The 13,524-nt window shown below is 32.9% G+C and overlaps 1 protein-coding gene across 2 annotated transcripts in view; it reads right to left on the minus strand.

Moving 5' to 3' along the window:
• The window catches only part of LOC137630097 (uncharacterized), a 331,962-nt gene that overhangs the window by 34,984 nt on the left and 283,454 nt on the right, over nucleotides 1-13,524 (minus strand). The window contains exons 2-5 of one of the 2 annotated variants that reach the window (XM_068361575.1): nucleotides 11,711-11,789; nucleotides 7,588-7,765; nucleotides 6,628-6,818; nucleotides 3,963-4,163 (exon numbers count right to left, since the gene is read on the minus strand). In XM_068361575.1, the coding sequence (XP_068217676.1) occupies nucleotides 3,963-4,163; nucleotides 6,628-6,818; nucleotides 7,588-7,765; nucleotides 11,711-11,789 (649 nt within the window). Of the gene's footprint in view, nucleotides 1-3,962; nucleotides 4,164-6,627; nucleotides 6,835-7,587; nucleotides 7,766-11,710; nucleotides 11,790-13,524 lie in introns of those variants that run through there. The other variant, XM_068361576.1, reaches the window with a different exon arrangement.

A 13,524-nucleotide genomic window follows, 5' to 3' on the forward strand; every position in this document is an offset into this window, starting at 1 on the left:
ACATTCAGAATCATCCTGAGATCTTAATCTTTCATCACTAAAATCTAAAGAATCTTCATAAAACATTTCTTACAAAAGCACAACCTAAAGCAAGGAAAAAATAGCCTCATTTTCATTCTAAGGAAATTCACTCTACACTTGCTTCCTTACGCGCTTTTCCTCCTTCAAGAAGATATACGGAATTTTTTCACTCTTCTTTAAAATAAATTTGTGCAAGAGTATGAAAAAGAGACGGCGCACGCATGGGCGAAATGCTCGCCTTGCTAATTCTGGACCAAGAATCCAGATGAAAATGAGGGACGATTTACATAAAGATCACGAAAAGATAACATACGCACATGCCTCGGCGAGTGTTATGCTTTCGTGCTCTCTGACTCGTCTGATGAACAGACAGATCCACAGACAAAGATAATATACCCTCTAGATGATGTGCCATGGATAGATAAATATGCATAGGTACACTTTCTACCAAAAGACCATTCATGCAATGGATAGATGCATACACATAGGTACACTTTTTGTAAAAAAAAAAAAAAAAAAAAAAAAAAAAAAAAAAAAAAAAAAAAAAAAAAAAAAATCCGTGAACTGCATAGATAAACAGACGTATGTACACAACTATAATATAGAATAAATAGCACAAGAGACAGGCAAAGGTATAAGATTAGGTAAAATTCTAGTTTCAGAGTTCCCTTTAAATGGAAGAAGGTCAAGTTGTCAAAAATACAATTGCCAACAGTGAGTGTTGTGATTTCTGACTTTCTTATTGTATAGAGAAAAATGCGTTCAAAATTTAAAAATGAAAGTAATATTGGAAAAAAGTATGAATTATTATTATCATTACTAGCTAAGCTACAACCCTAGTTCGAAAAGCAACATGCTAGAAACTCAATGGCTCTAACAGGGAAAATACCACAGTGAGGAAAGGAAATAAGGATACAGATAGAATAGTGTCCCTGAGTTAGAGTTCAAACAAGTGAACTCTAACCCAAGACAGTGCAAGACTATGGTACAGAGGCTATGGCACTACCCAAGACTTGAGAACAATAGTTTGATTCTGCAGTGTCCTTCTCTTAGCTGGACTGTTTACTATAGCTAAAGTCTTTCTTCTACCCTTACCAGGTGGAAAATCGCCACTGATTAAATAAATAATCGACAGACCCTACGAAATAAACTAGCTATTTGCGAAAACTTTACAATAAAGATATGGAAACAAATCTACAAATTATGGATAAATCTAAAAATATTGTTTCTGTCTTATCTCTGTGAAAAAAAAAAAAAACTGGGACGCCTTCAATAATAATTTAAGGTAATAAAACAACAGGATAAATGAATGCAAATTCGAAAATAGTTTTTAAAATCCAATAATTCTACAAAAACAAAACTGTAGAATTTCTGACAGGCAATTAGTTCCTTGAATAATTAAAAAAGTAAAGAAAAAATTCTCTGATTAGTTAAATAGAACACGTCGAAAAATAAAATCTACAGCGCCAGCAAATTAAACTTGATTTTTTAAGGGCAGTTGAATACTAAACTAAAAGTAAAATTAAGTGAAAAGCCCAACAAAACATTTCAAAAATATATGAAAAAAATAAAGCGAGGTGAAAATTTCAAGGAACAATTTGAGACCCACAAATATGACATATGTTAATTCAATTCTCAAGTTAATCAACAAGTAATAATCAAATAAATATTGTACGTTATTCCACCAACCAAAGTAGATACGGGAATCCAGTTATTAAACTTTTTTATAAACTTTTTTTATTCATACTTGATAATGAAATCTATACTTTTCTTGTAACCCATAATACGAGATATTTCTTCGGAAATCATTTCGAAACTTTGACCACAAAACAAATAAACTTAGTAAAGACAGTGACTCTTACAGCATAGGCTTGATACGAAATGTCATAAAAGAGAGCCATAATATTCAATCACAAACTGTCGTAACACTGAAGTTCAGTGTTGTCTCTCATACTGGGGTACAACTGATGGCTTTTTTTTTTTTCATTTTATTCCTTTTTCCTCTTCACCCATTAATTTGCCTTTCTAACGTATTTTTTCATTATACAAATGATAAATAGAATCCGTGAAACAAAATATTAAATAATCTTTGAAAAATACTATAAATTATACAACGCCTCTATAATTAATTTTCTTTGCAAAATACAAATATATCAAGTGAGCAAACCAGTAAAAGCGAAAACTATGTTCAAGTTTTTTCTTCGCTTTTCCTAAGCTTCTTTGGGAAGATTAATTTTCATTCTCGAGACAAAGCAAAACTTGGCAGGTTCTCATTAGGATCGCCATTATTACTTTTCTCTCCATGGCAAAAACAAAGATTCTTCTAGTGTTTTTCTTTTTCATTAAGAATACGAAAGCTCGGATACTCTTTGTATGTTTTTGTAAGGGGTTTTCCATCCGCACCGTTAGAATAATGATCATAGTTAATCATCTAGATTATTGGTTAATTAGGAGAGAGAGAGAGAGAGAGAGAGAGAGAGAGAGAGAGCAGAGAGAGAGAGAGAGAGAGAGAGAGAGAGAGAGAGAGAGAGAGAGAGAAGAGAGAGAGAGAGAGAGAGAGAGAGAGCTGTAAATGGTAAAAGTTGGAATTCCCTCAAACGGTTCTACTTCGGTGCTAAGTTTTCTGTAATTTCAGCTACATCCTGGGTTGAAAATTTCTTACGACGCAGTTGTCAGAATGAACTTTTACTTGCATAGTGCTAAAATCTTTTTCATAGCCTGACATTTATGCACAACTATTAAGACATTGTCAGTGTTCAAAGGGAGAACAATGCAGCGGCTGCGCTGGACTTCTTTACTAATTGTCGCCCATTTTTCTCATTTCCAAATCTCATTTAGCATGCATGTACGGATGCTTTCAAGTATATTACTATCTACATTTCCCGTTGTTTTTGCTATTAAATCTATTCTAGATCTGGATCTTTGCACACAATGACTGCTTTTAATCATCGAATTCTTTACACAAATGTACATTGTAAGCTTAAACATTTTAACCATTCATTGTCTTTGAAAGTCATACTGAATATTTTTTACATATAAAGTCCAAAATTATTTTCTTGCTTGGTCGATCGGATCCTTAACATTCAAAATATATAAGAGAGTGGTTGTTCTAAATTTGTCTGTTCAGCCTACAGCCCTCCGTCATAAAGGAATCGCATGAAGGACGTGGTTACAGGGTCCAACTTATGAGAGAAGTTGCTTTCTCTTGACTTCAATGTCCTACAATGTAAAGTAGCCGGGTTCGACTTTTGGCAAGGTAGACTATTATTCTAAGACGTCACAGCTCCAATCTCATATACCTTTCCTTATATGGATGTATATGTAAAGACATACGATAAAAATACACAGACACGGACACATATTTATATATATACATATAATATATATATATATATATATATATATATATATATATATATGTATATATATATGTATATATATATATATATATATATATATATATATATATATATATATATATATATAGTATGTGTGTGCATGTATGTGTGCGTGTATGTGTGCGCGGCCGCGTTTGTTTGAGTCCACAATTATCTAGCAGATTTTGGATGAAAGCCATTCTCAACTTTCCCAATAAATGGAGAATGACGATAAGCCACATTACGATTATAGATTTATTCGGGCAGAAACCACCGATAACCAATGCTTGCATCCCTCAATAGAATTCAATGTTAAATCTAAATATGTTGAAAAACATCAAATTATAACTTGAATAGATAAAGAAACGGATGCTATGGGGATCTAAGTAATAATTAAATGAGTAATGTATTTCGAAAATGTACGCACATGTACTACAGAATACTGTAAGGAACATAGACACCTCTGAGAGAGAGAGAGAGAGAGAGAGAGAGAGAGAGAGAGAGAGAGAGAGAGAGAGAGAGAGAGAGAGAGAGAGAGAGAGAGAGAGTTGGACAAAACCTTACCTATGCTTCCTTGCAGCTGCAACTCCTGTATCCTGAGGAAGATGTGATGATAAGGCCGAGCTCTCAGGAGCCACGAACATGACAAACCTCCCGGAAAAGCTTTAGGGTAACCGGGAGATATAAGCTTGCCTCCTTTACCCTCTACAAGTCCTCCACACACCTTCCTGCCCCTGTTCATTGTGGTGGAGGGATAGATCGCTTCTAGAAAAAGGAAACAGAATTTCTCAGTTACATTTTGGTTATAACTGAAAGAGAAGGTTGAACAACGCATATTCTTCATCACTGAGGGTTATGCTCTTTGAAAAATGGAAAATAAAATATGGATATAACTTATTTTTTTAAAGCAAGATGAAACTCAAAATATTCAAGACAACTTCTTGAACTAATGGAATCTTATATCAAGTTGCATTTATATACTATTTATGAATTCTATTTGTGTTTTGGGGAGATGCGAGTCATCTACTATTGTTTGCATCAATTTTCCTCGACATAAAACAAATGAATATGTGTGTATTTATATATATATATATATATATATATATATATATATATATATCACACATATTCATTTGTTTTATATATATATATATATATATATATATATATATATATATATATATATATATATATATATATATATATATATATAAACACACATACATACACTGCAGTATTTACCGAGAAGCCAAAATAATTACCTCCCAGCAGATACTAAAAAAAAAGTCAAGCTCTTTACTTAAATACCCATAACTATTGAGAAGAGACCCTTATATAAACAACATCAACCTTAATCGAATAAAGGTAGGCTGAAATAGTGCCTAGTAGGGAAATAGATAACTTACAGCTTGATATACCGGACAATCTTATTGCATGCGATGCTTAATTAAATACCAAAAGCCCCACACGCTCCCCCCGGAACTCATGAAAATTAATTTGAGATTCATGGGGTCTACATAGTTGTTTTTTTTTTTTTTTTTTTTTTTTTTTTTTTTTTTTTTTTTTTTTTTTTGACCTATAATGGTACGCCTTCAGGGTTATGGCCAAAATATTCCTGATTGTTAACAATAGATTAACAGGTAATCGAATAAACTATATTACTAATTTTTCCAAATAGGCTTTATTTCAACAAATTTACCTAAATTGTACCTGTTTTTGCAAAAAATCTACAATATTCTATTAACCAAAATTCTCTGTATGCGAGTAAATTAATGCCTTCTGACAGCTTTCGAACGACCTCAGTGGATGAAATTATAAAATACAGTTTGTCATGTCGCACGGATCATTACAGGTTATGAAAACAATGGAAAACTGCACAAATTGTAGTAGACGTCTATTATAAAACCCCGTACCCTACGTGATGTTGAACTTGTTACATAATTGAAAATATCCATCCCATAGTGCTGCGCTAGAGTATTTATATCAAATATTAATATAGCAAAATTATACAGAAAGGAATTTGGGGCTGCTAATTACGGGAATTAGCACATTAAACTAACAGGAAAACTGATTAATTTCAGAACCGAGTATACCTCACTACGTATAACGAAAGAATGAATAAAACAATGAAAACCTTTGCAAGAAGTTGAACACTGGAATATTAAGATACATTTATATAAACATGCCAGATAAAGAAATATTTCTAAAAGTGAAAGATATATATCCAATAGCAGACGCGCGTAAAACTGACTTAATGAATGACCAGTCAACGATGACCAATCTGATGCAGTTTGGAAATTTTACAGTTTTCTAGGAATTGTTAATATTCAAGTTCTGAACTCCACAGGCAGTCGGTTCAGGTCTCTGAAGGATATGACATGCACATGACAAAACAATACATAAGCTATAAAAAAATACATAAAAATGAGAGCATGTATTAATAGCTATGGATATAAGAATACTATCACAAATATTTATCAATCGATACGGCTTCCCGGGGTTATATAAAACTACTATGTAATCCAATCATAAATTTCTGTGCACCTTCCCATGATAACTGGATAGGAAATATCAAAAGCAATTACGGAAGTGTCGGCTCCCAGATATTTTTTCCCAAAACGTTTAGTTCCAGATATTTTCTTCGTATAACGTGACCTCCAGGAAACAAATGGAATTTTTGAGTTTCGCGGTATTTTCCGTAAATTCAAAGCTCCACGACGTTCCCTTCGACGGATATTTAAAGTTTTATGGTGTTTTTTTTTTTTTCGGAAATTTCAAGTTATAGAATTTTTACCTGGAATCTCAAGTTCCAGGATATTTTTCCTGGAAATTTCAAGTTCCAGAATGTTTTTTTTTTTTTTTCAAGTTCTGGAATGTTTTCCCAGAAATTTCAACTTCCAGCATTTTCCCCCCGGAAATTTCAAGTTCCACGATGTTTTTCCCAGAAATCTCAACTTCCAAAATGTTTTTTTTTTCTAGAAATTTCAAGTTCCAGGATGATTTTCGCGGAAATTTCAAGTTCAAGAATGCTTTCCCAAAAAATATCAAGGAAATTTGAAGTTCCAGATTTTTTTCCCCTAGGGATTTTTAAGTTCCCGATTCTTATGGGGGGGGGGGAGGTTTCTACCCGGGGATATTTTTTCCAGAAATTTCGAGTTTCATGCCATTTATTCCATATCTTAGCCTAATCTTATTGAACAAAGTCAAATGCTCTAATTGTGAAACCAACCTTCGTGAACGAAGGAGTACGAAGCGTTGAATCCCTGAGCTTGGACGACCTGGTTGGTGACCATCAAGATCTCCAGGCGCGGATGAAGCGTTAGAATGGGCGACCTGACTTCACGCCCACAAAACCTCCCTACGAAGTCTCGAACGCCCGTGATGTCAACTGTCGTAACGTCAAGATAGTCCGCTAAGCAACTGCGAAAGGACCAGGCTATATATCAATTAAACAGGCACAAAATAAAGGCAATTGAGATTTGCAATAAGTAGATCTGAATGAAAAGCATGTTTCTACGCCAAGAAATACTGATTGCTTTTCTAGCACACACACGCGCGCACACACACACACATACATATGTATATATATATATATATATATATATATATATATTATATATATATATATATATATATATATATATATGACATATTTCAAATCTAACACTTACCTAATACAGACATAAGAAAAGCAATGCATCCAAGTAGTGTTAAAGTACAATTTGTCAAATATTCTTTCAAAATATTTTAAAATTATTATAATCTAACAAAGCGTTTCCACACTGGCTTTAAACTGTCATGGCATTCTTCTGAAATTACTCTAGCAACTAATTGAAAGCTTAAATTTTTACATAACATTGTACCTTTGCATGTGTTACTTATTTCAATTTAGTATATAATAAAAATTCTTCAACTATAATTCAGGGTTTGGTTGATATCTAAATATGCAATATACTAATACATAACAATGAAAAATTTAATACTGGGAGTAAATGGTTATGTAATTTCCGAATTATGCACATCAAACGTATTGTAAAATACAGCACAATTATTATTATTATTATTATTACAACATCAACCAACAACTATTAACACTACTATAATTTCTTATTAATAGCAACAGAAGTAGTATGAATAATAGCAACAGCAGCAGTAGAAGATACAATGTTTCCAAACCTCCCAAACCTACCCTGCTCTGTAAGGTTCCTCCATATGGAATGACTGGAAGACTATCTTTACTGCCTGGAACATATCTCCCTGGAAGACGTAGGTGCAGCTGACCCCTGCCTCGTAAGGATTCGGCCAGCCGGGCGACGAGAAGTTCCCCGAAGTCGACACTCGGGAGTCGAAGAAGAAGTAACATCGACCTTAGAATGGATAAGAAAAAGTCATTAGCTTGATTTGAGATAAATGGGCAGTGTCAGGTGTGGGATGGATAATATCTAGAAACTGAAAGAGGATTTATTCTTACTCTCGTACTGTCAAGGGTTTTAATAGCTTAAAGGAAACGTCCCTGCCTGCCGTCTCTACAACCATAGCAGCAGTCCTGCTAGGACATGGTCACTGTCCCTTGTCTCTGCCATTCATAAGAGGCTTTTAAACCTTGCGTGACCACTGAGATTTATTTTCATGAATACAATATCAATGATAACATTCAGTACCTAATGATAGTTTCTTAATAACTATACGTAAACTTACTAGAAGTGAGGTAGTAAAGAGGAGCTTATTGGATATCTAGAAGAATTAGAATATGTAGGAAAGATAATGGTCAATTATGCCTGCTAAAATGTTGTGGCAATACTTTTTCTTTGGTCCTATTCAGAAACAAATTTTCATTTTTCTTATGGATGGGACGTGTGAATCGTCAATAGTAATGAAAGAATGTTGAAGCAGTTAAAATCAACTGATGAAGACGCACATGTGTGTCTAGAATTGAAAGAACAAGAACTGTAGGAGATGCGTATAAAAATGCCAAAATAGTTGGCGTGAGAGAAAGTTTGACCAGTGTTTGACGAGGGGTTGGTCATGTTGAAAGAATGTGTAAAGATACATTAATGAAAGCAATGTTTAATTCAGAGATAGTAGGATGGAAGAGGGAAAGAAGGACTAAAACGCTCAAGACAGATAGTTTGAAGGAGAATTTAACAAGCAGTAATTAGAGTAAAGGGGTAACTTTGATATCTTTAATGGAACGATCTTCTTTTAGAAGATATGGCATAACAAATGAAATATATATTCATAAACACAATACTCAGACACACACATTTTAATACATATGTATGCGTGTATATATATATATATATATATACACACACATATATATATATATATGCACAAACACACACACACACACACACACACACATATATATATATATATATATATGAACATATATCACAAGCACACGTGGTTCGTGGGTGATATTTATATATATATATATATATATATATATGACGAAAAAATATCGTTTATTATAGTATCTTTACAAAGACCATTCACAGAAATAAGTTTAAATTTGCTGTTCAAACTTGAAAAGAATGGATCTCATAGCAACAGAATGAAAAGAAATAAATGAAATAATATGATCTTCAACAAAAACGAACATGGGAATTTTAAATAAATATACTAAATGTAAGTTCACTGTTATACGCGAAACGAAATTCTCTTTAAAACACATTGAAGTTGATTCTTTTTCATTAAGCTGTTTCTCCTGACAGGAGGTGTCATCAACGATAATGGCGACCTGTGCAAAAAAAAAAAAAAAAAAAAAAAACTCATAAAACCTGCCGCCTCACACACGTTGACAGAGAAATAGATTATCTTTACTGATTGAAAATAATTGTATTGCATATTGGTATAGATTAGCTATACATTTATGACCCAAATAAATTATTTATGCAAACATAGTACAAGGGATAACTTTAATACAATTATCAACAGCCCCATCCAAATAAATGAAATATTGAAGCTAATTTTGGGTCTGGGAAAGGCTAAAAATTATTTGTTATACTTCAGATGAAAGCAAGCCGATAATGACTCAGCTTTGGAAAGCTTTTTCCGTATGAAGACAAATAATGAATATTAATTACGTGATTTGCAATGCATGCGACTATTTCCATTCAGGAAGATATATATATATAATATATATATATATATATTATCATTCTTAAACATTTTCATTTTATATATGTTTTTCGGTAATTACGAATATTTCATATATATATATATATATATATATACACATATATATATAATATATATATATATATATATATATATATATATATAAATACATATATACATATATATATATATATATATATATATATACATATATATATATATATATATATATATATATACACACATATATACATATATACATGTATATCGAACGTCCAGCAACAACAAAGGTCTGAAGCCAAGCAGGTTATTGTAAACTAATTTTTAAGTCCAGGTGCATGAATGGTAGTAAATATGAATTGGCTGCATTGTGTCAAGTTCCCAAGTATTAAAAATAAAAAATGCATTTCTAATGTCACAATTCAGAACAGTTGTCAAAAAGGCAGGTTCTTACGCCATCAATCCCAAGATGTGTCGGACACCAATTTATTGCAGGCGACTCTCTTAGACCCACAAATATGACTGATTTTACATTCCTAAGAAAGATGTTCTCCTCTTTAAAAAGTCAGATGAAAATTGTAATAAACTAAAGTCCATTTCTTTTAGCGAGTCCTATTTGCACCGAGTTGCAACGATGCCCTTTTAGCTCGGAAAAGTTTCCTGGTCGCTGATTGGTTAGAATTATCTTGTCCAACCAATCAGCGATCAGGAAACTTTTCCGAGCTAAAAGGGCACCGCTGTGAGTCGGTGCAAATATGACTCGGTAAAAGAAATGGACTATAGATTTGCCTACTTTTTCACTCATCTTTTTTCGAATATCGCAATTTTATTGCAGACGACTCTCTTAGACCCACAAACATGAATGACTTTACATTCTTATGAAAGAAGTGCTTCTCTTTAAAAGGTCAAAGGAAAATTATAACAAACCAGGTTCACCTACTTGTTCACCTCACATCTGTTTTCTAATAATATCATGATTGTAATCTAGCGCTTGTGTACGGTTTCACAAGTCTAACGAATACTCTTATTGAACTAGTAAAGCTATGACGGAAGATTTTACTTGCAATGGCGGAGGGCGATCTTGGGAAAAACATAAAGATTGAACGGTTGTGGTTTAGAGAGCTATGGGATCGACGGTTATGGAAGAACACGAAAGCTCCTATTATTACTATTACTAGCAACCTACAATCCAAGCTGGAGAAGTATGAAGCTACAAGCCCAGTGTGGAAATAAAATAGAGAGATAACTCTGAACTATAAATAAAATGTAATAAATAAAAAATATAAAATTTTCTAATGTCATTGATATCTTTAAAATAAATCCGTATTATTAAACTATGAAACGAGAATTATCAATCTGCAAATTCACCACAATAGCGAATGTAGAATAAGTAAAAGTGTAAAATAAGTAAAATATCTTTATGGAAGCAAGGGAACTAGAATTCGCAGAGTTAAACGCAAGTGAGAGAAATGTGTTTAAAACTAGAGTATGAAGGCGCTCTTATCCTGAGCGCACTAACCTTTAACCTAAGCGTATATTGAACACCACCAAAGGAAAGAATTAAGTCTTTAATGTCGGGCATAAGCATTAGGAAAGCATTGTCTCTACATCTACATAAAAGTATAATACAGTACTCAATGAGAATTCACAGCGAATTCATGGACCATAGAGCAATCCCAAAACTACCACAAAACCACAACGTGTATGCAAAATGTTGTCAACAATTGTGTAATATGTCAATGTAATGACAATCATTATGCTATTCATTTCCTGGCGCAAGTATTTGAGATCGTTAAAATGTCAGGTTTGTGATGCTGCTAACTCATGTGTATGTTCATGTCACCTGGTTTGATCAAAAGAATTGAAGAGTGCATTCAGCATCGCGTTATCAATTAATCTAAGTACCGGTCGCTCGAGACCGAGGGAAGCGGCTATAACCTGTTTATCAGAAAAATAATTTTCAACTTCTATAGTATGATCTGAATGAGCCTTACGATGAAGGCAGGAATGTTAGAATTAACTGTATACCTAGTACTACTTACGGGGTGGTACAGTCTGCGAAGATCTGAATGCAAATAAACCTCTTTACAACCACATTGTGTCACAAAAGGCTATCTGTGGACACTGTTCCCTTGTAGATGTAAAAGAAAGTTACTTTTTATAACACCTACTAAGTTACATCCACTTACCTAGGACTTTGGAAGGTAGTAAAGTTGCAATCGCTATTAACACGTACAGACTTGACAAATGCTCCTCGCTTTGCCGGATCTGAAAAATAAGAGACAAACATTTCTTTAACATACCCATACTTCTCCTAATACGCAAATTTCCTAAAACTTACAATTCGTTATTCCCTGAAGATCTATAATCATATTATGAGTTAAAACTAGTTGAATCAATAAACAATTTTCTTTCATCTCCCTTCATTTCCGATTATTCAAACCGAATTCCACTTGTGATTTAGAATCTAACAAATACCTCTTAATATTCCGTTGTATTCAACGCTTTCTTACCAATATATATTATCTATGTGCTATCCCTCATCATTTGCTAATATTCAAATCAGCATTCCCCTAAACTTATCCCCTAAAGGTTCTTAATATCCTCGAATCTTCAAACTCTTGATATCATCTAACATTATAATATTCATCTATATATGAGTTACTCAATTTCAATAATTGTCGGAGAGACTACCAAAGCAGGATATTTTAACGGCATTTGAGGACTGCAAAATTGCTATTCTAAATGTTGAATAAATGATTTATTCTGGTATATAAACATATGAAATTGTGGAAAACAAATCTCAGTTAAGCACAAAAGTAAGATGGAGAATATAAAAATTCAACCAACCATAAAAACATCAAAGTACGTCTTTTACATTTAACTTAAATATACCCTCTCATTCATATACACACATACACACACACACACACACACACACACACACACACATATATATATATATATATATATATATATCAAACAATACCATTTACATATCGAATTCTACCTTTGGGAATGTATATCCACTGGAAATTCGTTTGTGATAAATACTTTTGAATTTGTGATAAATACTTTTGGCTGGGCAAGAATTCGAGACAATGATAGCACTGTTGTTCAAAGTCCCTGGTGGCATTTGTTTCGACTCAGAGGTATACAGTAGGGTCGAATCCTTACCCAACCAGAAGTATTTATCATAAATGAATTTCCAGTAGATATTTATTCCCAAAGGTAGAGTTAGATATCAAAATGCAATTGTGGTTGATATTTACATTCATCATAATCACGAGTGTTAGCGATATATATATATATATATATATATATATATATATATATATATACACAAATACTTAAAATGTGTGTTTAGAGTATCCTCATCATAAAAAAAAATTGCCATTGCTCATGTTCTATGGCATAATAAAGACCCAAAACATTTGCAACATGTCTTTCTCTTAATATATAGGATCTAAGATTATCCCCGGAAAAATTCGGATGTTTAGCGTGCCAAGAGAAAATAAAGGCTGGGGTAATTTGAAATGAGAGAAGTACAGAAGCGTAAACAAACAAACTGTTACGATCTCAATGTCAGATATCAGGTTCAAAATTCTTTTCATTTATAATCGTTACTTTGCACGAAGTATTACCAATCTGTTTTCCGAAATGGCTTTCCAACCGGTTGACACCATTTCACGAAACATGAAAAATTTGTTTTACCGAAATCACTGTTTATTAAACTGGTTAAGTTCCGATGAAACGCTAGCTCTGGTTTGCAGCCTTTTTTTTTTTTTTTTTTTTTTTTTTTAATTGGAATCGCATGTCACGGGGAATTTTAAATGCTCATGCGTTTTACAATTGAGTGTGAAGTTTTAATGAAATATTTTAGGCGATAAAAAGAAAAACAAATATTCTCGGGTTTACGTTTTCATGCGATACAAGATATGCATACGCATTTCTATACATTTTTTGGGCTGAAAAATATCCATAGGCATTTCTGTGAATATTT

The sequence above is a fragment of the Palaemon carinicauda genome, chromosome 38, assembly GCF_036898095.1.
Source record: "Palaemon carinicauda isolate YSFRI2023 chromosome 38, ASM3689809v2, whole genome shotgun sequence".
Taxonomy (NCBI): Eukaryota; Metazoa; Arthropoda; class Malacostraca; order Decapoda; family Palaemonidae; genus Palaemon; species Palaemon carinicauda.